The 25,406-nt window shown below is 46.8% G+C and overlaps 1 protein-coding gene across 2 annotated transcripts in view; it reads right to left on the reverse strand.

Annotated features, from left to right (window-relative positions):
• Positions 1–8,783, reverse strand: part of TCF7L1 (transcription factor 7 like 1) — a 115,337-nt gene extending 106,554 nt beyond the window's left edge. Inside the window, exons 1-3 of one of the 2 annotated variants that reach the window (XM_045004751.1) lie at positions 8,470–8,783; positions 8,313–8,379; positions 7,557–7,687 (exon numbers count right to left, since the gene is read on the reverse strand). In XM_045004751.1, the coding sequence (XP_044860686.1) occupies positions 7,557–7,687; positions 8,313–8,379; positions 8,470–8,664 (393 nt within the window). In that variant the 5' untranslated portion in view covers positions 8,665–8,783. The remainder of the gene's footprint in view (positions 1–7,556; positions 7,688–8,312; positions 8,380–8,469) is intronic. The other variant, XM_045004750.1, reaches the window with a different exon arrangement.
• Between the last annotated feature and the right edge of the window lie 16,623 nt (positions 8,784–25,406).

Here is a 25,406-nt window from a genome sequence, read left to right on the forward strand (position 1 = left end):
TTTCTTCGAAAATAACCGAAGTACAAACGGAAAAAGCTGATTACAACTGACGATTTAAATCAAGGCTCTGCACTTGTTGATTTAATCATGATTTAAATTGCTGATTTAAATCAATCCAGCCTGCCACACTGAAGGAGATATTTCGTTTTGGAAGTAACCAGCTACTGGTCTAGCTGGGCATCTTCCTGCAGAAAACCTCAAACTTGCCCTCTTCAGTGACTGGACATTTACGCCTGATCTACACAGGACTTTTCTGGGAACTCTCCCATTGATTCACTAACCCCTGTGCAGCTTCTGGTGGCATTATCAGAGAAACCAAGGCTTAGGAATTCATCTGTGTTTTTACACTAGTGCTGCCATTGTTCCGACCAATCGAGAAGTTGCACAAGTGATGGGTCTTTTTGCAATAGCATATTGAGTGATTTGTATATAATCACTGCCTAGAGAGAACATCCATACTCAGAGTCACATTGCACTGGTTCTCCCTATAACTGGATATTAGAAGACAACTCATCATACTTACCCAAGAAACTAGGCCTGTATTGGTAGCATGATGCACAGTAATATGACAGTTTCATATGCCACCATGTCTTTTATACAAACTGTATCCCAAAATATCTTAAAGTTAAATGCAGTTAGAAAGCAATATTAGAAACAGCACCAGCATAATTATGGCCCACATTGCACATGAAATATTTTCCAGTAGTGTGTGCATGACAATCCTGACAGAGACGTTGAACTCTCTCAACTCCTGATCTAAGAATCATGTACTATATAAGTATGCAAGGCAAAGTTATGGATGCCATTGGAAATATAGAGGAGGTATGTGATTAGCAGTAAGGGTTTTTTTCTGATGAATAAGTACATAATAGACATCGACCCAGGGTCAGAGTGAAAATGGTAGATAGAACCTTAACTCCAAGTTTCCTGGAGTTAAATGGAATAGCAGACAGACCCAGCTTTTTATCTTCTTATTTGTTAAATACAGCACATAAAATGATGTATCAGTAAGAGGCTGATTTTTCCTTCAGAAATAAAAATATCAGAAAGGTCAAATCTGTAAGGTTTAAAAAAAAAAAGGCAGGAGACGACAACCCCGCCACCCCAATTTTTTCCCCTTTGCAACCCCATGCTTAGAATGGAACTGAGAGGTTCTCTTAAATGTGAGTTCATTGAGGGGAGGGAAGTACCCAATGGAACTAAAATGTTAACAGGAGTGGAAGTCTGCATTCCAAATGCAGCTGCAATCATCAGCTGTCCTGTTTGGTACAAAATGAACTACGAGGCCTGAAAAAGGCATCCAACCTCCCAAGTACCACAGAGAGCAGAGATGTAAGAAAGCTAAGTCAAGTAGCGTACCCCCCAAGAACCTACCGAACTTTTACCTAAAGTATTACTAATCATGTTTATTACAGAAGGGCCTACAGGCCAACCAGAAATGGGGCCCCGCTGTTGTAGAATTTAACTATTCTAGTTTTAAAAGTGAGAAGTGATAGGTCTTCTACCCTCTCCCTGAGATGACTCCACAAGGCAGAACATCTTGTCAGGATGGCTTTCCTGATATTTGTTATGTTCATGGCATGTACATAGAGAGGTTAGATACAAACATCTAATGCTATTTCTGGAAGGTTGCAGTGTAACACGACTTCATTGGAATCCAGAACCTTAACATGAGAACAAAAACAGAGAGAAAGAAAGCAGGCTGCTCCCTAAAGCAGGTAGGCACAACTCCTCCCACCTTGCTCTAGGCTGTCGCTTTGCAGACTGATTGCACAAAACCCATATTGCATGCTTCTGCAGAGCCTCGAAGTCTGCAAGCAGGACCAGGAAATTCCTTACACTTAATATGACAGCTTGTCATTTAAAGTTTTCAGTGCATCACAGTATTCCTTTACTTAATTTCATACCATTGTTCCCAGTTCTGTTCTCTATGTATTGTCCTAAATAATTGCTCCCTATCCGCAGCAGGTTGGAGAGGAAATATTCATTGGCTCTTACACTCCTTAATTATCTCACAACCAACCTATACATATTTGGCTCTTTTAATCTCTACACAGTCAATCCCTCCAGCACCTAGATACCATCATTATAGGAATCATATAGAAACACAAGACAGACAGACCAATCCTGATCATTTTTGTGGCTCTTCTCTGATCCCCAACAAGTCCGTCAATATCTTTCTCATAATGTGATGCCTCAACAATGAATGTCATTCATATATGGGAGCTGCTAGTTCCCTATCTAGAGATAATGTCTCTGCAGCCACAGCCCAAAACTGCATTGCCGATACTTAGGGCTCTGGAAACTCATTTTTAATTTGCTGCCCATCATTACTCCAAGAATCTTTTTCTAGCATCTTCTTCCCATTGAGTATCTGTTTCCAAACTCCCACACCCACGCCACAGCCCAGAAAGATTAATTACATATTTCCAAGATGAATCTCAATTTGTCCCCATATGGATCCATTCAAAACAGCTGCTAAAACCTTAAGGGGCCTGATCGCATCACCCCTTCCATTCCATCCACTGTCCCCCACCCCTTCTGCATTGCATCCAATATAAGCTTCTTGTACTTATCTGTAAGTCCATTCCCAGTAGCCCTGCCCTACCTTTCCACACTGTTACCTTGCTGCTTTGTCAACCTTACACTCCATCAATAACAGTTAACCTCTATCATGCATGGGCCTGTTTCTCCCACAATCACCTTTGAGCACCCCTCCCCATGCTTCCCTTATACCTGGAACATCCTCTCTCTCTCAAAAAAAAAAATAAAATAAAATCCATAAAGCCCCACCCTCCTTCAAGTCTCATTTTAAGACTCATTTCTACTGTGATACCCACAAAACATCGACAGATGATAATGGTCAGTCAAGACTAGGGCTATCCCTTTATTTGTTTCAATTACTAAAACCCTCTCTACGCCAAAAGATGCTACTGTTCCTATTACCCTCTCCTCCATCTCCCTCCTTCCCATTTGCTCAGTTCACCTGTTGAATCTTGTCTTAAACTAAGCTTTTCAGGATGAGGACAGTGATAATCTGCCTGTACAGTGCCTAGCACAGTGGCTGGGGCCTCTAGGCAGTACTATAACAGTTTGGGATTTTAAGGCCAGAAGGAACCATTAAGATCACCTAGTCTGACCTCCTGCTTAACAACGGCCATCAAATTTCACCAAGTGGTTCCTGTACCAACTTCACAAGTTCTGACTGACCTGTAGCATATCTTTTAGAAAGACACTCAAACCTGATTTTAAGATGTCAAATGATACACAATCCACTACAACCCTAGGAAAACTGTTGCAAAACTAAGTTAGCATCACCCCTAAAAATGCACACTTTACCTCCTGTTTGAATTTGTCTAGCTTCTATTTCCTGCTGTTGGATTTTTTTTATGCTTTTGTCTGCTGGAATAACAAGTCCTCCACATATCCTCTCCTTGGATAGGTAATTTAGACTGCGATCAAATTGCTTCTTAACCTTCTGTTTGATAGGATAAATAGACTGAACTTCATAAGTCTCTCCATGTAAGGCAGATTGTCCAGTCCTTAGATCCTCTTGTAGCTCTTCCCTGAACACTCTCCAAATTTTCAGCACCTTCTTTGAAGTGTGGTTACCAGAACTGGACACAACACTCTAGTAATGATCTCACCTCTGGTGTATACATAGATACACCACCTCATTGTTCCCCTACTTATGCATCCCAGGATAGCATTAGCCCTCTCAGGCCTGGTCTACACTGGGGTGGAGGAATGGATCCAAGTTATGCAACTTCAGCTACGTCAAAAACATAGCTGAAGGTGACGTACTTACATCTACTTACCGTGGTGTCTTCACTGTGATAAGTCGACGGCTGACGCTCTCCCGTTGACTCCGCCTGCGCCTCTTGCCCTACTGGAGTATTGGAGTCGACGGGAGCGCACTCGGCGGTCGATTTATCGCATCTAGACAAGCTACAGCATCACACTGGGAGCTCAAGTTCATTTGGTGATTCACCATCACCCCAAGTCTGTTGCAGAATCACTGCTCTCTAAGATACAGTTCCCATCCTGTAAGCATGATGTACTTTCTTTGTCCCTAGATGTATGATCATGCATTTGGCTGAATTGTATTTGACTGTGTCAAGCTTATCAAAAAATCCAGATCACTCTGTATCAGTGGCCTGCCCTCATCATCATTTACTGCCCGCCAATATTAGTGACATTTGCAAACTTTACATGAAATTTTATATTTTCTTCCAGATATTTGAAAAAAATATCCTCAACCCAATCCTATATAAGTAGTCCCTCCTGAACCCCATCAGAATACCCCCATTCAATTATTATTCCCCATTAACAAATATGTCTTGAGATCCGTCAATCTGTTTTTAAACACATGTGTTGCACTGGTTTTGAACAATGCTAGTTTTCAAATGCCTAAAAGAAGGCCAAGCATATTACATCAACATAGTTACTGTTATCAACCACTTGTAGTCCCACTAAAAAATTTTTATCAAGTTAGCTGAATACCTCTTTTCCAAGTAGCCCTGTTTACCAGCCTTAGTTATGTGACCATCTCTTAGTTCTTTTTTGATTGAGTCACATTCCGCTGTTCCATTATTTTGTCTGAGATCGATGTCAGGCTAACAGGTCTATAATTACCCAGGTTATCCTGTTTACCCTTTTAAAAAATATGGACACATTAGCTCGCTTCTGGTCCTCTTGAATTTCCCCAGTATTCCAAGATATATTAAATAAAAATATTAATTTTATGCCTATGTTTCTAATCTTACTCGGTCCCTTTTAATTATTTCTTAGTCCTCGCTGGTATTTGCAATTCCGTCCAATCAAATATCATCTGTGAAATTTATTAATACAAATAACGGTGACAAACTGCAACTATAACCTTTACCCATCACACAACTGTCTGCCACATAGGCATATTTGTATAATCATGCCCTCGAGGCAAGTACAGTCTAGCTGTTAAGATCTAAACAAAAGGCCAAAAGTTCTAATGCCTAATTATCGGTAACTGTATAATTAAAATACAGTTATGTCATACGGCTGAATGCAGTATTGACCCGTGTTAATGAACAAACAACCAAATGGCTAATAATTCAAACATCATTTAACACTAAATGACTGTTCAAGCCAGCTGGTTTTAGATAACATATTTTAGAGATAGGTGTAAACAAGCTAGCATTAATTTAAGTCACAGCTTAAAGGAACTGTATCTTGTTCTATGTTCTCTTTGTAGGAATGCAAGTAAAATCCTCCTATCAATAATTTAGCAAAGGCAAGTGTGAATAATGGATTCATTAAAAACTGGCCAAACAGTGGACGTCACTAAAAGGATTTTGTTTCACAGCAATAAAACATACAAGAATCGAGAAGCCTTCCATGCTAACTAACCCTATTAGTTTAGAGCATTATTTGTACAAGTCCTCGTGCCAGTTGCTTTCAGGCATACAAGGAAACAAGCCATCCATGCCCCAGGTATGTTTTAATGCCACAAGTGAATAGAGCAGCTTCCAGTTGCTGAAAAGCACAATGACAGCAGAATTAACCAGTTCTGCTGGGAAAGTTTCTCAGGCTTTCCTTAATCATTATTAAGAGCCAATCAGGCATCACATTTATCTTGTTCAGGCCCTTCACCTTAAAAAGACAAAAGTTCCAGAATTAAATCAGAAGCCCCCAGGGGTCACTGATCATTGATAAGGTGTGCACCTCACCAAGGAAAGGAAAATAATAGGTTCCTGTTTGGGGATAAGCATGCAGACAGGGAACCTCTAATGGCCACCGGAACACAATGAGCTCCTGAGGGCAGTGGAGGATTTGGGGATGGGGCATTGGTTTGTGTTCTGGGGAATTCCAATTTGCTCTCATTTGCACTCTGTCTAACGCTTGGTCAATTTGCTTAATCACTTCTTTAAACGATGGAGAGACAGACAATGTCAGCCCATTAACAGCTTTAAAAAGTCTAAGAGATCCCTTTAAATGAGAAAAGCAGGGCAAACACAAGAAAACCATGGTCGGGTTTCAAAGGTTTACACATGTAACAGGGCTCCCCACTGGATTCTTTAATTTAGTTTTCATCCAGAATTTACATTCAAGTTTTAAACTACAGGAGTCAGAAATCAAACAGCTTGCACGTTTCTTTTGCATAGAACTTAAAGTTATTGCAGAATCGACTGCTCCACCCCAGCAGATAAGAGCTGTGGGTCTTGCTCTGAAACTAGTTAAGTAAAACAAATACACCACCAAGTGAGAATCTTGGATTTTCCCCTCAAATATCCATTAAAGAGATACTGTCAAGTCAAGTCTATCCCTTATTTTTTGTGCTGTGTGGTAAAAAAAATAAAAAGTTTTTACAAAACTCAGATCCAAGAAAAACGACTCCATGAAATTACAAAACACACACCATGGCCCTGACCCTGCAATTTGTCACACACAGGCAGACTGCTGTGTCCACATGGGCCGCCCCCATTAAATACAATGGGGGTCTGCGCAGGAAAACAAATCCATGTATGAGCAACAAATCGCAGCACTGGAGCCTTAATTAAAAAAAAAAAAAACGTTCCTGAGCAATGTTTGTAACCCAAGCATCAGAGCATAGTACTAATGCATTAACATTTGTATTACAATAGCCCCCAAGGGGCCCAAGCAGGACTGGGGCTTCTTAACATTGAGCAGGATACAGAGGCCCCAATCCTGCAATCAGCTCAGCACAGGATTCCCTGTGTCATCTCAGTGAAGTCACTAGGTCTCTGCACAGGCATATAGGTCTGCCCGTGCCCATTCAATTGGAGGATTGGGACCACAGAGTGAAAAAATGGGCCTCACCCGCAATGAAACCGTGAGCAAAACTGACTAGAAACTGCGTGTCAGCAAGTGAAAGGGGGCTTGTTTTCACCTTCCAAGTTGGGAGAAATGCAAAATGTGAACAAACAGCATCAAAGAACGAAAATTAGATTTGATATTCTGGAGTTCTAGTTTCATAATCTAAGGTGATATTAGTCAAACTAGGGTGTGTGTGTTTGTTTGAAACCCTACAAACAGAGCCTTTAGTGGGGTTCTACAAGGATATTACGGTCTGCCTGCATCAGCTTGAATGATCAACCCAGGAAGGAGAAAGAATGGATCAGGGAGCAAAACTCTGTCACTTTCCTCATCCCTGCCAATTCTTTGAGAGGTCTCGCTTTGCGAAGGGAAACAGATGAACCCCATGGAAAGGAATGAGGATCAGAAAAACCGCCCAACTCATCTCTTCAGCTTCCAAACAAAAAAAAATCTAACTTCACCACGGGGGCAGTTTTCCCCAGCACTCATATTATTAGATCCATAGGATGAAAATGCTGCCCCAAGCTAATTTACAAAAGATGGTTTTTATGCAATCAATGCCACAAACAAGAGTCAGAGCAGCCATTTCTACTCCGCAAGACAGCAAAAGTCCCCCGCTCCCTGACCACATACCATCAGGGGTCTCTCCTCAGCTAGGGTGAAAGGACAGCTGAACAGTGTCTGTGGGGAGAAAGGGGGTCTGGTGACAGCAGAGGGGCCAAACCAAAGTGAGCAGCACTTACTGTGCGAGCACCGCCAGGGGACAGGGCTCCGTTGGGCAGGTAGGGGCTGCCCAGCTCTGGGATCATCAGGAAGGGGTAACCTGGATATGGGGGCCCCTTAAAGAAACCTCCATCTTGCTGTCTTCTCACTACTGGGGAGAAAAGAAAAGGCTCAGCCAGGGGCATTCAGAGGGGTGGGTCTGGGAGCAGGCCAAGAGCAGTCCGGGAGTGGGAAGATGGTAGACGCGGCTGAAGTTGTTAACACAAGGGTGGAGAGACGGGGACTAGGTCTTCACTGCAGAGTTAACTCCAGTTAGCTACACTCAGGTTACTCCCCTAACTCAGGGAGCACGGGGTGGGAAAGCAGGGCGGCGGAGGAGAGGGTCTGAGGGCGGGCGGGCGGCGGCCACGGACGAAGAAAACAAAGAGGTTAAAAGTCTTGCTAAGCGCCTGCGAGTATCCGAAGGATGTAAACACCAAGGAGCGCTGCACGGCTGGGGGAGCCTCCAGGCCGGGACCGATCTGGGCAGGGATCTGAGGGACCCTTCCCGTCCCAGGCGAACTCCCAGGGGCGCCCCCGCCCCGAGAGGGGGATACGGGGGAAGGGAGAGGGGGCGGAGGGTGGCGCGCTGGGGGAGGCGGCGGTGAGGTGGAGGGAAGGGGCTCAAGCGGGCAGGGAGTGGGGGGCTGTGGGGCAGAAGGGAGCAGGAGGGGTGGGAAAGGGGCACCAGAAGGAAGCACCAGAGGGAGGCTTGGGGCTGGGGAAGGGGTCGGTACCTTCGGCGAGATAGTCCCGCGGCTTCTGGAAACTTTCGCGGGGCTGCGGCGGCGGCGGCCGCTCCGCCTGCGGGGGAGACACAAAGGGGAGAGGGGTGAGCGCTGCCCCGAGCCCCGGCCCGGCCCCTCACCTCCAGCCCCCGGCCCGGCCCCTCACCTCCGAGTCGGAGCCCGAGGCGCTGGCGCGGCGGTTCTCGGACTCGTGGACCAGCGAGGACTTGAGCTCGTCCAGGTCCCCGTGGGCCGAGCCGCGCCCCGCGCCCTTGTCCTGCTCGTCGCCCTCGTCCTGGAAGGGGATCAGCTCGTCCGGGGCGCCCAGGTCGTCGCCGCCCGCGGGCGGTAGCTGGGGCATGGTGCGCCCGGCCCGCCCAACTTCGACGCGCGGCGCCGGCCGAGTGCGGAGCGGGCTGCGGGCGGGCAGCGGGCGCGGCGCTGCTGCCTCCCTCCCCGCTCCCTCCGCCGGCGGGGCCGGCCCCTCGCTCGCTCGCTCGCTCCCCGCCGCCCGGGGAGGGTCGGGAGTGCGGGCGGGAGGGTGGAGCTCCCGCTGCAAGCTGACACCGGCCGGAGCGGGGCGGGCCGGGCCGGGCCCCCCAGCTCCCCTCACAGCCCCGCCCCCCCGGGCCGGGACCCCCCAGCTCCCCTCACAGCCCCCGGGCCAGGACCCCCCAGCTCCCCTCACAGCCCCGCCCCCCCTGGCCCGGGACGCCAGCGTCTCACAACCCCCGGGCCGGGACCCCCCCAGCTCCCCTCACAGAGCCCCGCCCCCCCCCGGGCCGGGACCCCCCCCAGCTCCCCTCACAGCCCCACCCCCCCGGGCCGGGACCCCAGCGCCTCACAGCCCCCGGGCCAGGACCCCCCAGCTCCCCTCACAGCCCCCCCCAGTCCCGCCCCCAGGCAGGACCCCAGCTCTTCACACAGCCCCACCCACCAGGGCTGGGACCCCCAGGTCCTCACATAGCCCCCCACAACCCTGGACCCTACGGCTGGGACTGGACCCTCGACTCCGCTTACAGCCCCCCACAGCCCAACCACACCTGGCTGGGACCCCCAGCTCCTAGCACAGCCCCGCACCCCTAGGGCTGGGACTCCAAGCTCCTCACAAAGCCCCCCACATCTCTGCTCCCTGCACTGCTCCCTCCAGTGGCCCCTGATACTAACACACACAGCCCTGCAAATTGTACCCCCCCACTGCCCTGTCCCCCCACACTGCTACCCACAACTCCTGCAAGTGCCCCTGTACTGCTACTGATCCCCCAGCATTGCTTCCCCCAAGTCCTACAAGTGCCTCCCCAACATTGCTACCACCACCCCCCATTCCTATAAGTGCCCTCCACCCAGCAGATTATCTTCTGCAAATGCCCCTTCTTGCCTGCACCAATTTAACCCTCCCTGCACACCTCCTCCCTCCCCCTGTCCTGCAGAGCTCCTGCAGCCAAGCATACTCATCCCAATCCCTGCACTCCTAGCTGCCTACAAATGTCTCCTCTCCCATGCCAGCTCCTCTTATTACTCCCCAAGACACCCCCTACCAGTGTTCTCTCCCTGCCCAGCTATCCCCCTCACATAGCCCCTGCGAGTGTCACCTTCTGGCTAGCACTTCTACCACTTTCCCCCCCACGCCACACACACACACAAAGCTCCTGCAAGTGTCCTTCCCCACACCTCACTACTACCCGCTGCTTGTGCCCCCTTTCCAGCACTTCTCTAGGTCTGTTCCTCCCCTGCACAACTCACACCTCTCAGATGTACTGGATTTTGCAGCATGTTCAACATTTAGGCTGAATCAGGCTGTCTCTGCCACAAAGGCAGGCCACCGCTCAACCTGTAACCTACCACAATGTACGCTGTGCTAGAACCCACGTATCCATGAATCCCAAACTATTGGGCGAAACAGTCGATGTGCTATAGCTTTTGACACAGTCCCACAAACCATTCTCATAAGCAAACTAGGGAAATACAGTCTAGAATAAATTACTATACGATGGGTGCACAACTGATTGAAAGACCATACTCAAAGAGCAGTTATCAATGGTTCGCTGTCAAACTGGGAAGGCATGGGGTTCCACAGGGATCAGTCCTGGGCCTAGTACTATTTAATATTTTAATTAATTACTTGGATAATGGTGTGGAGCGTATGCTTATAAAATATGCAGATGACACCACCCTGGGAGGGGTTGCAAGCACTTTGGAGGACAGGGATAGAACTGAAAAGAACCTTGATAAGTTGGAGAATTGGTCTGAATTCAACAAGATGAAATTAAATAAAGACAAGTGCACTTAGGAAGGGAAAATCAAATGCAGAACTATAAAATGGGGAATAACTGGCTAGGTGGTAGTATGGCTGGAAAGGATCGGGGGGGTTACAGTGGATCACAAATGGAATATGAGTCAGCAATCTGATGCAGCTGCAAAAGAGGCACATTATTCTGGGGTGTATTAACTGGAATGTAGCATGTAAGACATGGGAGGTAACTGTCCCACTCTTCTTGGCACGGGTGAGGGCTCAGCTGGAGTACGGTGTCCAATTCTGGGCACCACGCTTTGGGAAAATGTGGACAAATTGGAGAGAGTCCAGAGGAGGGCAACAAACATGATCTCATGTTTAGAAAATCTGACCTATGAGGAAAGGTTAAAAACACTGGGCATGTTTAGTTTTGAGGGACTCAGACTGATAACAGTCTTCAAATATGTTAAGGGCTATTATAAAGAGGACGGTGGCCAATGGTTCTATATGGCCACTGAAGGTAGGACAAAAGTCAGCAGCAAGAAAGGTTTAGGTTAGATAGTAGGAAAAAAATGTCTAAGAGTAGTTAAGCTCTGGAATAGGAAAGATGTTGCAGAAGGTAACTTCAGGCAGAGGTAGGACAAGAACCCAGGTCTGTAATAGGATAACTCCAAGATTTAGCCACGCAGTATTTAAATGTGCTTTGGTTACATAGCCATAGGAATTGCCAGACTGGATCAGACTCATGATCCATCTAGTCTAGTATCTTGGCTCTGACAGGGACCAGGACCATATTCTGCAGAGGAAAGTGCAAGGCACAGTTGAAAGATGTGGTGTAATCTGACCTCCAGGAAAGCCTGGTTCCTGATCTCCCAAAGCAATAGAGATGAGTTTGAACCTTGAAACATGAGGTTGGATATCTCTTCCAAAACTCTTAGTTTGCATTAACTGTTATAACTCTTGATGTTGTTATCCATATAAACGTCCAATCCACCTTTGAATCTTATTAAATTCTTGGCACCCATGATATCCTGTGTCAGTGAGTTCCACAGTCTAGTGATGGTTTGAGTGAAAAGTATTTGCTCAGTTTTTAATGTGTTGCCTTTCAGTGTCTATTGTTTCCCTCCAATGTGCATTACTTTTCATCTATCAACATAGAACTTCATCTGCCATCACGTTACCCATTCACCTAATTTGGTTTGGTCTCTCTGAATTTCCTGATTCTGACTAACCTAAATAACTTTGTGTCAGCTGCAGATTTTGCTACCTCACTTGCTAAATAATAAGTATATTAAACAAAACTGGACCTAATACAGTACCTTGTGGTCCCTGCTATTAACCTTTTGCCAGGATGAAAATTGGCCATTTGTTCCTACTCTTCGTTTCCTCTCTCCTAGCCAGTTTTTGATCCATGACAAAAGTTTTCTTTTCATCCCATGATGACATAGCCTCTTCTGAAGTACTTTGTCAAAGGTCTTTTGAAAGTCTAAATACATTACGTCAGTGGTTTTCCTTTACCTGACTTCTAACAGATTATTTATATCCCCATAGCGCCTAGATGCCCAGTCATGGACCATGGTGCCAGATGCTGGACCAGCACTGAACAAAAAAGCAGTCCCTGCTCCGAAGAGCTGACAATCTAAAAAAATTTCCCTTTACAGAAACCACATTGGTTAGACTCTATCATATCATAATCTTCCAGGTGTTTTATTCCTCTAATTTTAATTATAATTTCAGCAAGATTATCAGATACAGATATATGGTTTACTAGTCTGTCATTCCCCAGCTCCCCCCAGAGCCTTTTTTAAATACAGGGACAGTAGAACCTCAGAGTTACAAATACCAGAGTTACGAACTAACCAGTCAACCACACACCTCATTTGGAACCGGAAGTACGCAATCAGGCAGCAGCAGAGACGAAATAAAAAAAAAAAGCATATACAGTACAATACTGTGTTAAACACAAATTACTAAAAAAAAAAGGGAAAGCAGCATTTTTTTTCTGCATAGTAAAGTTTCAAAGCTGTATTAAGTCAACGTTCAATTGTAAACTTTTGAAAGGACCACCAGAACGTTTTCTTCAGAGTAATGAACATTTCAGAGCTATGAACAACCTCCATAACTCTGAGGTTCTACTGTACAACATTTACCATCCTCCAGTCCTCTGGTACAGTAGCTGTTTTTATGTGCTATCACATATCTTTGCTAGCAGCTCAGCCACTTCATACTTGAACTCCTTCAGACCGTACAGCTGGATCATCTGGGCCTGGTGATTTGTTACTTCAAAATAACAATTTGTTCCAGCACCACCTCTTCTTCTGACACTTCAATACAGCACCTCATCGAACCACTTCACTACTGTGCCAGAATCAGGGCTAGACTCTTGGAATCCTGATCTCCAAGATTATACTGCTGTCTAGCAAACAGTTCGATAATCCACTGGTAAAGTGTGTGTCAAGTCCACCTCTAGTGGCTGGTCCCCATAAATGACAATTACTCATGTATGAAGCAGTAGTGCATTGTGCTGGGGACTGGAAGCACAGAGCTCAAGGCCTGAAATAACCCATGGAGGGGAGCTGTCATAGTTGGCTAGACTATAAGTTGTTTTCCCAGTTTTCTTTTTTTAAAAGAAACAGGTTTATAATTGTCACAGGGAGAAGATATCCTTTAAAAACGGGGTTTATAATTAAAATAAAATTACAATCAGTTAATTAGGGCATGAGGACAACCAAACCCACGTGTTCCACCTATATTAGTTCCTTTTCATACATTACAATTGCTGGTGTCACATACTGGCAGGGTGGAAGGTTGAGAGGTATGCTCGGCCTCCCCCTACCACGGAAGTTAATGATGATCTCTGCATGGGTATTCCATAGTCCCATTGACCTATGCAAATTACCACCTCACTCTGTGCTTCAGCTCCCCAATCTGTAAATGAGGGATAATAACACCTCCCTACCTCACATGGGTATTGAGAGGATAAATACATTAAAAATTGCAAAGCATTTTGAGATCCACCGATGAAATGCATTATATGAGAGCTATATGCAGTGTTGTAGCCATGTCAGTCCTAGCACATTAGGAGACAAGAGGGTGGGGTGGGGGGGGTGAGGTAATATCTTCACCAACAGAAGTTGGTCTGTAGTGCAGTGGTCACCCCGCTCCTGCCCTGAAGGGCATAAAACATCCCTGGGAGAGGGCTGCAGTTGAGAAAAGCCAGACTGCCTGGGGGAAGCAGCCACAGGTGGGGCCACACCCCAATCAGACCACAGCTGGCCCTATAAGAGGGCTGAGGGCCAGAGCCTGAGATGGCCACTCTCTCTAGCTCCCTAGAAAGAGAAGGACCTGGCTGCCTGGGAAGCTGAGGTGGGTACCTAGGGTGGAGCAGTGCTGGGGAAGGGCAGAGGGAGCTGGGGAACTCCAGCCTAGAAAAGCTGCAGGCTGAGTTAAGGGCCCACAAAGGGTACTGGGGCTGCAGAGGGGCAGCCCAGAGACAGGCAGAGGCAGCTGGTCCAACCGCCCTTGCTGATGAGTGGTTTATAGCTGCTGTCTGCCCTAGGGAGCAGGGGCTAGATGGTGACTGGCAGTAGCCCCTGAGGCAAGGTAGGGAAAGAGGGTTGGGGGTTCCCTTAGGTGTGGAGACCCAGAATATAGGTTACTGTGGGAGGGTAGAATCTGGACAGAGAGGGGCACCGGGGTCTGGGAGGGACATGGGACCAGCGGCAGGTGAGACACTGGCCTGCAGAGGGTGCTCCAGGCTGGAAGAGCTAATTCCCAGGATGACCACCCGGAGGTTCTGTGCTGGTGAGTTGTCGTCCTGCCACATGGTCTAATAAAATAAATTACCGCACCCACTATGTCGCTCTATATAAGAGCTAGGCATTATTATTATTATTTATTTATAATTCTTAGACACTGCTGAGTTCCCTACACAAATGTCAGAACTAGTATTGGTCAATTTAAGGTAAATATATTTAATGGAAATTTTACAAAATGGTTTGTTCTACATTGTTCATTTCTTGACAAAAAAATTGAAATTAAATTTTTCAATAACATTAATTTTTATTTTGGTGGGAAATGTCCCACTTTCTCTATTTTTTTTCCTCCTTTTTTTACCCAGGTGAATAAAAGCAGTGTTGGGTTTTTAAAGTGAAAGGAAAGTGGATTTTCTCCCACAATCATGAAACAAAGAGTTTCAGATTTTTTTTTGCTTTGCTTCAAAATCTGAAAAAATTAACTTTTTTTTCCACAAAATGTTACTGAACCCTCAATGGAAAAAAATAATTGAAATAACTTCAACCAGTTCTCGTCATAATCAAAATAGACCAGTGGCCTAATTCTTCCTACTTCCCCAAATCAATGGGGACTTTGGCTTTTTTTCCCTCCTTCTCTCTTGTCTTCTCCTCTTTCTACTTTACTATTATCATTTTGTTATTTTAACTGGGGTAGTGCCTGTGAGCCAAGGTTGCCAGAACCTTTGTAGAAGTAGGGGGGAGGAGGCCAAGGCCAAAATGCCCCCTCCATCTCTGCACCTGGCTGCTCCAACGGTGAGCCGGTTGCCCTCTCTTCTGATGCCACAGTAGCCCCTAGTGGGTGAAAGGTGTAATTGCAGCGCCTCCCTGACAATGTATTATTCTGAAGGGGGCAGAGAGGAGTTTGCGGGGGACATTAATTCTGCACTAATGTTTTGTTTGTTAAAAAGGTGGGGCGTAGCTGAGCCCCACTTGTGGGTCAGGAGCCCATTGTGGTAGGCACTGTACAAACAGAACAAATAGATGGTCCTTGCCCCGAAGACCTGACAATGTAAATAGAAGAGAGAAAACACAAGAGGGACAGAGACAGATGCGTGAGTACAAGGAAACAATGAGACTATTGGTCACCATGCTAGACAGTGGTCTCAGTATTTGCCAGATTTCTACTCCTTGATTGCTGGTTCGATTGTGGTTGTGGAAGCTGAAGAAATAATTTAACACTTTGTTCTGAACACAGTGAGCTTGGTGGTCATCCCTCCCTCCTATGGGAGGGATTTCCAGCCTGTTGTGCAGTCATGCACCATTCTCCTTCAGAACGTACAGTTTCATAGTTTTGAGGAACTTGGCTCTCAAGAGGCGCAGCCATGGAAAAATGGAGGCTCTGTGAGGTATCTTGGGCTAATTCCACTAAGGATCTTGAAGAGTAATAAGAGATCTTGATCTATTATTCTATATTGAGCTGTCAGAGACAGCCAGTGCCAGGAGGATGCATTCTTTGTGGCTACAAATGACACTTGTATAACAGGGCTGGTTCAAGGTTGAAATAATTTTCCATTGGAAAATGCTGATTGGATGGAATCTAAACATTCTGCAGGGACATGTCAATTCCGCTCAAAATTTTGATGGAAAACAGGTAGGCAGACTGCCCAGCGCCACTAGCTGCCTGCCTCACAAGCTGTCTGGCTGCTCACCTGGTGCATGGGCGGGTGGGCTGCCCAACTCCACGAGCAGCTGGGCAGGTGGGCTGCCTTGTTCCCTGGCTGCCCAACCAGCTTGCCAGCTGCCAGTTAGGCTTCCTACCGGACTGGTTGGAAGCTAACTCAGAATCCCAGCTCTAATTCTGCAAAAAAATTAGAAATGTCTCATTTTTGTGCCTATTCTGGATAAAACAAAATTTACAATTTCAGATTTTTCTGTGGAACATGAATTCTGGGTCCTGACCAGCTCTGCTGTAGGAAGTCTGGGATCATGCCTAGGTGTAACCACTGAAAGAGTAATGTAGGCAGGAGGTCACAAAGGCTACATCTCTGAGGCTGGATTTCTGTGTGAAAAGATGGGGCACAGTTTGCTGTCCAGTTCCAAATGGAAAATGAAGTTTTAGCAGCTATGGCTATTGGCGCATCCAGCATCACTTAGATCCAGAACAATTCTTTGCACCAATCTGACCATCTGTGGGCAGGCACCCTGAGTAGAGGGTGAGGTGGTGGTGGTTTCTAAGTCCTCAAAACGTTAGTGGCAACTTCACCTCCAACTTTGCCCTGGTTCTGCATCAGTCCCTGTCTTTCAGCCTGGAGCTCAGCTAGACAGCTGGGAGATGGTGCTGTTTACTGTGGAGATGCCGGAGATGTAGAGTTGGATGTCATCTGCATTTGGGACCAAGACTTCACCCAAGTGCTTCATGTAGGTGGTTAGGACAGGCGGGAAAGAATTAAGCATGGTGGGGCTTTGGAGGTGAGCAGTAGAGGCAGAGAAGTAGTTACTTATCATCATTTCCTGAGAACACCCTTTGTCTCTGAAGCAGAAAAATAGGATGGCACAAGGAGACCCATGCTATACATATGGGCATCCTACCCTGACATACCTCACTGCCTTCTCCATTCACATAAACAGAATAGCCATGCATATCACATCAGCAAAGTTACTTTGGTCATCCCGACTTGTCCTGTGAAATAATTGTTTGTTTCACAAGAGCTATTTCCCAAGAGACTACCTAGATTGGAATTAGTTTGGTGAATATCAGAAAAAAAAAATTGTGGCCTTTGATGCCTTGATTTTTTTTCAGGAAAGTTTCATGATTTTTTGGGGGGTCTGACCATGATTTTTGAACTTTTGGGACTGACAGTTTTGTCAGTGACAGGGGGAAACTGGCTAGGTGTCCATCCCACTCTACCATCGGAAAGTCAAAGGGACTTAGAATCCAAGTCCTAGGTGCTTTTGAAATTTTGACCCATTGTGCCTATGGGCTATCTGCACCTGACTAAGGGAGAACCAGCAGAGATGCCATGATCATATTATGAGTTCCTGCAATCAGTAAAGTGGGTGGGGCTCACCTTGTGGGCAGAGTTCAGAAGAATACCACACTCACACTCACACACAGAAAGTCTAGTGGGAATTTTCTCATTCTTTATAAATATAAGATGCTCTGAAAGTTTAAATTGGCGTGGCACAGGAAACTCAGCGCAGGCCCATAAAGTTTACTGTGGTGCAAAAGCTTCTAGCAGTTTGGGTAGAAAATATTATGCACTGGCCAGATAAAGTTTGAGTTTTCACCAGCCTGGTAGGAGTTGGTGTAGGAAGCATCATGCAGTGTACAGGGAACTTTTCCCTTAGCAACTTTGCTGACAGGGCCTTCTAATTTGGACATTCCTCTCTGTCTCAGCCAAATCTGTGGGCGGGAAAGTAAAGAAAACTTGCTAACAGCAGAAAGAAGGTGACAAGGAGAACTAAGGCATTTTTTACCTGCAAAAGTCATGTTGGAATAGTTTGTCAATTTAAGTACAGCCATAAAACTGCACTGGCTGTGTGTTCACACTGACACATTTAAAACACTTGTATATGTAACCTTGTGTCAAATGGAGCCCGTTGCGCTGTTTCTAGGTATCCTCTCCCTAGCACCTGCTGCTGTCTCTGTACCCAGCACAACTCCAAATCAGAACTTGCCTACCCGACCCTCCCTGTGATCTGCAAAGCACTGTCAATGCAGGGAGCGATCGCTACTGGGGGCACAGACCACGCTGGACCAGAGATCTCTGACATGTAACATAAAGCTGGGGCTCCCGACCAAGCCAAAATGGGAGACTGAGGCATGGAGACTCACACCAACCAACCACAGGGGCCAGAGGAGAAAGAAACTCCAGGAGAAGTCAGCCCTTGACCAGGACTCCCATTTTCTTCAGTTTGGGCCCTGAACAATTTCTCCATCCCTGGCTAGTATTTTTCTTCAGCTGCCTCATTCCTTGCTTCCCTGTACATTCCATTCTGCCTGGCAGCAGGTGACTCCAGTCCTCCTGGAGACTCTGACTCCTGGGGTTGGCACTTGTTCCTGCCCCCTTCTACGTAGCAGCAGCCCCTAGGAGGAGGGGACCTCCTTATTTTCAGCTGCTTTTCCAGGCCTCCAGGCTCCTCTTTGCAGTGAAGAGCTCAGACACCTATAGAAGCAGTTGGAAATGAAACACCACACCCCTGGGTGAGTCGTCAATAGTGAACATTGAACCTGGGACCCCTGAATCTTAAAGAATGCTCCACTCCTGCCTGACCTGAAAGACACTGCTCTGGTACCCAAGGCTAAGGCAGGCTGCTCAACCTCTACCCATGTCAGTCACTTCTAGAGGGAGACACAGCGCCACAGGGAGTCAAGTGTCCGTTTCAGAAATTCAAGACAGCTCAGGGCAAGAGTTCCATGGCCCACCTATGGCACATGGGGCGATCATTTGGGAGCCATTGCTGCAATGGGATTTGATTGGGGTGCAGAGAAAGGTGAGGTGTTTCACAGCCATGTCAAAGAGGACCTGCCATATCTCTTTGTCCATTTTACCAATCAGCTTCAACAGCCAATACAATCTTGGTTAACAAACAGCACAGACAAAATTCAAAAGTAAACAATAATTCCCCCAAATGTCCTCTGATCACTTGGGCTCCTACATTAGAAAATCAGACAGTGACCCCCTATTCCTTAAAACAGTGGCAAAATAAAGCAACACCTTGAGTACAGAGGTGCAAGATGCATTCATGTTAATGCACAGTGAAATACCACAACACAGCATTATAGTGAAAATCAGGGGGGACAGACTCCACCATCTGATTGCCTAGACCCTCACCCCTCTGCCCTTTATTCACAATATTGTGATCCAAAAAAAGCTTGAGCTTCCATATCAAAGCAAACATTTTCTCGCCTGCAGTAGATATAGGTTTTGAAATGGAAAGTTCTGACCTAATGAAGCTGGCTGATCGAAAGCTCAAACTCTTTTTGTGTGCACCTATGTAGCTCAAGATATATCAGGGAAAATATATGTCGGGGGAGTGCCATGTAACTCCCATATTCATCATTTCTATATAATTGTGATATTTCACATAAAGCATGCCATGTGAGGTATTAGGGGAAAGGTTATGATCTGCTGAAAGCCATTGTTCTATCTAGATATGTGTATCATTAATGCATATGAAGTTATGAGATTGTGTTGTATGGCTGTCACTAAAATATGCTGTGGGTTTGGGAGGCGCCCAGATACTAGCTCTCCAGAGACAATGACAAGGGAGGTAACCAACACCCAGGTGGGTGCTGAACAGACATCACCAGCCATTGTCCAGCAAGGGAGCTACAATTTAGTGACTCACTGGGACAAGGCCACACCAGAGAAATTGCTCAACCTTTCCTGGGGACATAGCAATGTCCACCAGACATGCCTGCACTTTTGTTCTCCAAGCACAGGGTATAAAACATAACACAGTGGCCACGTGCTTTGCCTTTCTCCTGCCCCCACCTATGCTGACACTGAGAAGACTGAAGACTCCAACAGGAGACTGGCCCAGGTTTCAAGGGTGAAACCTGTGTACTATGAACTGGAATATCCGGTGGGGTAAGAAAACTGCTTAATCTAGATTGTGCCAAGTCTAATAGGGTTGAGAGTTTAGACTGCGTGCTTATATTTTCTTTTGGTAACTAACTCTGATTTTTTGCCTATCATTTATAATCACTTAAAATTTATCTTTTGTAGTCAAACTTGTTTTGCTGTTTATCTTTACCAATGAGTTTGCCTAAAGTGTTTGGTAAGCTGGTCTATATCCACTTTCCATTGATGAAGAAGTGGTGAACCAATTAATAAATCTGCATTGCTCGTCTTGAGCAGTGCAAGATGGTATATTCCTGAAGTACAAGGCTGGGAGCTGGGGGCGATTCGGGTGGTGCCCTTCTCTGTGATTCACGAGTGGCTCTGGGAGCAATCATGCAATCGAGCTGGGTGTGGGGCTCCACATATGGCTGTGCTGAGTGATCACAGCACCTGGAGGGGTTTGCTGCTTGTCACTAGCAAAGCATTGTGAGAGACAGCCCAGGCTGTGGAGTTAAGGGGGCACAGTGGTCCCACAGTCCCAGGCTGCATCCTGGGGATCCTGGCACAATAGTTTTTACTTAAATGTGATGGATGCTTCAGATGCTTCCCTGTTTTTATCAGTTACTGACACAAATGTAACTATCAGTGTTTGGCAGAAGGAGGCAGAAGCCACAGGTGAAAATGTACGTGGAATATGGAACACTGAAACAATCTTCAAAGATGGCTCACATTTTCTTCCCAAAATTATTTTCATCAATGAAAGATGTTTATCACAGAGATCCATCTCATTGGAACAAACCATCAAGGGAAGTGGTGGATTCGCCATTTTGTGATGTCCTCAAATCAGTGGGTGCCTTTCTGGAAGATGCTTTAGCCAGATAAAAGCTACTGGGCCCAATGCAGGGGTAACTCGGTGAAATTCTATAGCCTGGGCTATTCAGGAGGTCAGACTATGATCTCGGTCCCTTCTGGCCTTAAAATCTATCAATCTGAGTCCTCTAGACACTAAGAAAAGGTCCAACATACTAACATTACATGAGAAGAATACAGGAATTATCAGACTGGATCAGACCCAAGATCCATCTAGTGCACTATTCTGCCTCTGACACTCTGGCACTAGATCTTACAGACAAAGGTGCAGGGACAACCTGGTGCCTGGAAAATTGCTTCCCAACCCTTATTAGGGTTTAAATTCCTTCTAAAACTCTTGTTGCAGTTTGTAATCCTTCCTACTATAACTCTGAATAGTCTCATTAGCCATAGAAATGGCCATTTTAAAAATCCTATGAACTCTTGACCTCTGTGTTATCTTGTGGCAGTGAGTTCCGCAGTCTAATTTTGCATTGTGTGGAAAAAGTATTTCCTTTAACTAGTTTTGAACTAGACAGCTTTCCATTTCATTGACCATCCCCTTGTTCTTGTGTTATGAGTCAGGGAGATCTGGAGCACTTGATCTTCCTTCCCTAGATCTGCCATTATTTTGTATGTCTTTATCAGGTCTCTTCTTCTGTGCCTTCTCTCTAATGTTAACAGTCTCAATAATTTTCAGCATTCTTCAATAAGGTGTTTTTCCCATGATTAATTTCATAGATTTATATATTACAAAGTAAAGGGCCATTAAAACACTGGCACAATTTACCAAGGCCTGTGGTGGATTCTCCATCACTGGAAATCTTAAATCAAGATGGGGTGTTCTTCTCAAAGATCTGCTCTAGGTCAAACAGGAATTAATTCCAGGAAGTCCTACGGGTTGCGTTAGACAGGAGGTCAGACTTAATAATCATAATGATCCTTTTTGGTCTTAAAGGTACTTCCAAATGTTCTGGGAAGCCCAATCCTCGGCAGATGCTGGTTGTATTATAGCTTCCCCTGACAGATACCCAAAGTTTATTTCTCTTTTATACTTTGGAAATATTTGTCTCGTTTAGCAAGTCAATAAAATACTGTTGAATTGCATTGTTTGGAATCTCTCTCTCTTTCCAAGTCAGAATAGTGACCCTTCCTGTCCCTTCTCCATGGAGTGGATACTCCAGACCCACAATTCTGGAAGTCCTGAAGTCAAATGGCTCATAGATGCTGGGGAGAAGGTGTCATGTTTACAGGTTTTTCCCTTCCTGAGGTGTGAATCTGCTACTTGCTTACTGTATGTCTGAAACAGGGACACAACTAACACGCTTCATTTCATCCATCTCTGATCTGCCTGTGGATGGAAACTGTAGTCCCGCTGCCCTCCATTGTGCTCCACCCTGCATCAAGTATGTCCCCAGAATCTAGCTGTTAGGAGCTGGAGTTGCAGAGATTGCCTGGATTTGGGTTGGGACAGGTGTCCTCAGGTGAGCAGTGATGTGGAAACCTTTGGGGCTGCATGAAGCATGCCAGAGCTTGCAGAAAGAGTCATTCACAAATGCTGCAAACACAGCAGAGATCCAGAGCCAACGCATTGTAGCACCCTGGAGGAAAGCAGTGGTAGCAGGCTCCTGGCAGCTGGCTCACTCGCTGTCTCTCTGCTGGGACCACACCTGAAACAGGCGCCAGAGACATCCCAGAACATACGTGGCACTTCCCCAGGAGCGCTGGGGAGCTGGAGACATTAGGCTGGCCTCCTACACTGCAGTGCTCAGAGTGTGATGAAACAAGTCAGGGAATTCCTGGGACTTACAGCCAGGTCTGAGCGGGGAAGCAGAGCCCAGAGGAGATGGCAAAGCCTGAAGGGAAGTATAGCTGTTTCAGCACCGTCAAACCCAGCCATCCACAAATCATCTGTCAGGAGCAAGGGCCAGCAGCTAGCCTGGTTCCCTGCTTGCTTAACCTCCCAGACAGTTTAAGGAGGGCAGCTGGCCCCAATTTAGCCTCCTGAGTGGCCCAACCTCCTGATTGGCTGAAGGGATCAGCAGACCGGCTCTTAAGGCGAGCATCACAGTGCTGGCTGTTCAAAGCATTTGCCCATGGCTGTGATAGCTTCTGTGCCCGCTTTTTCCAGCCTTGGACCCAGCCCTGCTCCTGCCTGCCTCACTCCAGGTAACCTGGCTCTGGTTCCTGATTTCTGCCTCCAGTTCTCACCCTGATTCATGCTCCAGCCACTAGGCACGACTGCCCATGTCCCAGTCCTTGCAAAAGTTCCCCTGAAGGCCCCCCCACCACTAAAATGCCACCAAAGACCCGGACCGCTGCCAGGGCTCACAGGGCCTGGGGCAAATTGCCCCACTTGCGTGTGTTTTCCCCCCTGCAGCCCTGGCACATTCTAATTTTAAAAGTGATTACCTTTTAAGTAATAACATGTAAATGCTTATTTTGGCTTAAATTGGGGCATTAAATGACTGCTTGCAGACCCAGGCTTTCGTATTTAAAAACATAAGTCTCTAGAGAGAGACGTCCGCATATAACCCAATCAACTTTGGAGAAATCTTCCACCAAAATGGAAGTTGATCAGAAAAGCTGCTTGGCAGTTGAAGCAGATGAGAAAAAGAAGTGATCAGCCCAGATAGAAGGTGCCCTGAACCTTTTTGCCAGAATGTAGCTTGAGAACAGAGAGACGATGAGAATTCAGATTCCATGGGGTGGATTCAGCTGGTTGAGATGTGAAGCACACCCCAAATGCTGAACTTCACCATCAGGTTTTAAGTTATTAAATGCTAAAACAGGTTGGTACTTCAGGCTACCCTAAGGTCTTGGGAGTTCTGATCCTTGGGAAGTTCACAGAGGTGCTGAGAGTTTTCCTGCTCTGTGGCTCACCTAGTGTGCTCTATTACACCTGCCAGCACCTCTCCTATGCACAGTAAGGCCTTGGGAGTGGCACACTTCTCCTGGGGACTGTCTAACACATGCCCGGAATGCTGAGGGGGGTGAGGAGAGGACCCCCCAGTGACATTTCAGATGCACTTCTCCAGGCTCTTGCACTTCTGGCTGACAGACACACAGAGGGCATCAGGTTCTCTGTGCATGGAGCAGTACTTGGAACTTGGACAGTGGGAAGTCTTAGGGGAGCACACCCAAACGCACAGACAGATGTGCACATTCATAGATTTCAAGGCCAGAAGGGAGCACTGTGATCATATTGTCTGACCTCCTGTCTAGCATAGGTCAGAGACCTTCCCCCAAAGAATTCCTAGAACAGACCCTTTAGAAAATCAAAGAAGCACTTGGAGAGCCCTAGGCCTAACCTGGCGAGCCTTGTCTGGGACAAGCCTCATCCATCACAGCATTTCTGGTTGGTAACCCACCTGTTACGCTAGTGGCTGCACTTCCTGGCTTACACATGTCATAATTTCAAAGTGATTTGTTCCCCTTTCATTGTCATTTAACCCAATGGGATCCAGGCCACGGCCACCTTTTGCTCCTCTGCCCCCACATCTGCAGGTGCCAGTGTGCCCTTTGGGAAGCGTTGCCCTGAACCACTGCTTCTAGATGTCAGGAAAGGAGAGTGACGCAGGAGATGCCCTGAATCCTGACTATGCAGCAGAGCCAAGCACAGAGCCCTAACGCTGCCAGGCAGTGAATGAGACACCCCTGGGAAAGTTTCCTATCTGTTCCTCCAGAGATGGCCCACGTTCACCGAATGGAGCAGGAGATGCTCTGCAGTCAGGGGGGTTCATGCCTTGGCCAAGCCAATCATCAGCTCATGATTGTGACACGTTCCTGGACAGGCTGGGCTTCTTCCCTCTCCTGAGCTCATCTCTGATATTTTTTTTTTTCCGGGGTGGAGGGAGGATCATATTTTTAGCTGTTATTTGTCTCAGTCGCATCCAAACTCGAAGGTTGAAGCCATCAAGAAAAAGCATTTGGCGCTAGTGCTGGTGTCAGGAGCTGCTTTTGATTGACAAATGGGGGGTCCCTGTGGAGCTCATTAAACTCGACCTCAGCCCTCCCCCAGGAGGCCTCAACACAAGACTGATCAGCTTGAGTTTAGACCCCTGTTACTCTGCCATTAGAATACGCTCGCTCCTCCGCTGATGAGTTGACTGTGCCAGTGTTTTCTGCAGCATTAATTCCGTTTGGAGGCACAGATGCTTTTCCTGCTAATGATGAGCTGCAGCACAGGGTCAGCAGGAAGGTGGGTCAGTCAGCGCTGGAGGACCCCCCAGGCACCTGACAGCGTGATTATTCATGAAGGCCTTCCTGCCTGCAGACACTTTCCTGCCTCCTCTCTGCTCCCATCCCCAGTTACAGTTGTTTCCTCTGGCTTGCTTGGGCAGTCCTGGAAGAAAAGGCCGCTGCCACAAAGTGAAACTTGTTTTCTTCAGAGCCTACAACTTGCCTGTGCTGCAGAGATAGATCAAACACTGAGCGGGCCCAACGCCTGATGTTGGGGCTGGCAGGAGAGAGAGTGATGGGGCACGAGCCAAACGACAGGGGAAAGATCTGGGGACATGCCTAAAGATGGGGATGTGCAAATGGGCTGGATAGAAGCTGTGGCCATAGAGAGAGGGGCCCTTCGCCCATTTCCAGAGCGGAGAGTAGCCAGCTGAAGCACAGGCAGACAAGGTGTGGGCAGGGGCAGCCTGGGAGCCTCAAGTACAGCGCTCACAAATGCACACCCTCTCACATATGTATGCACACCACATGGGGTACA

The sequence above is a fragment of the Mauremys mutica genome, chromosome 2 (genome assembly GCF_020497125.1).
Source record: "Mauremys mutica isolate MM-2020 ecotype Southern chromosome 2, ASM2049712v1, whole genome shotgun sequence".
Lineage (NCBI taxonomy): Eukaryota > Metazoa > Chordata > Testudines > Geoemydidae > Mauremys > Mauremys mutica.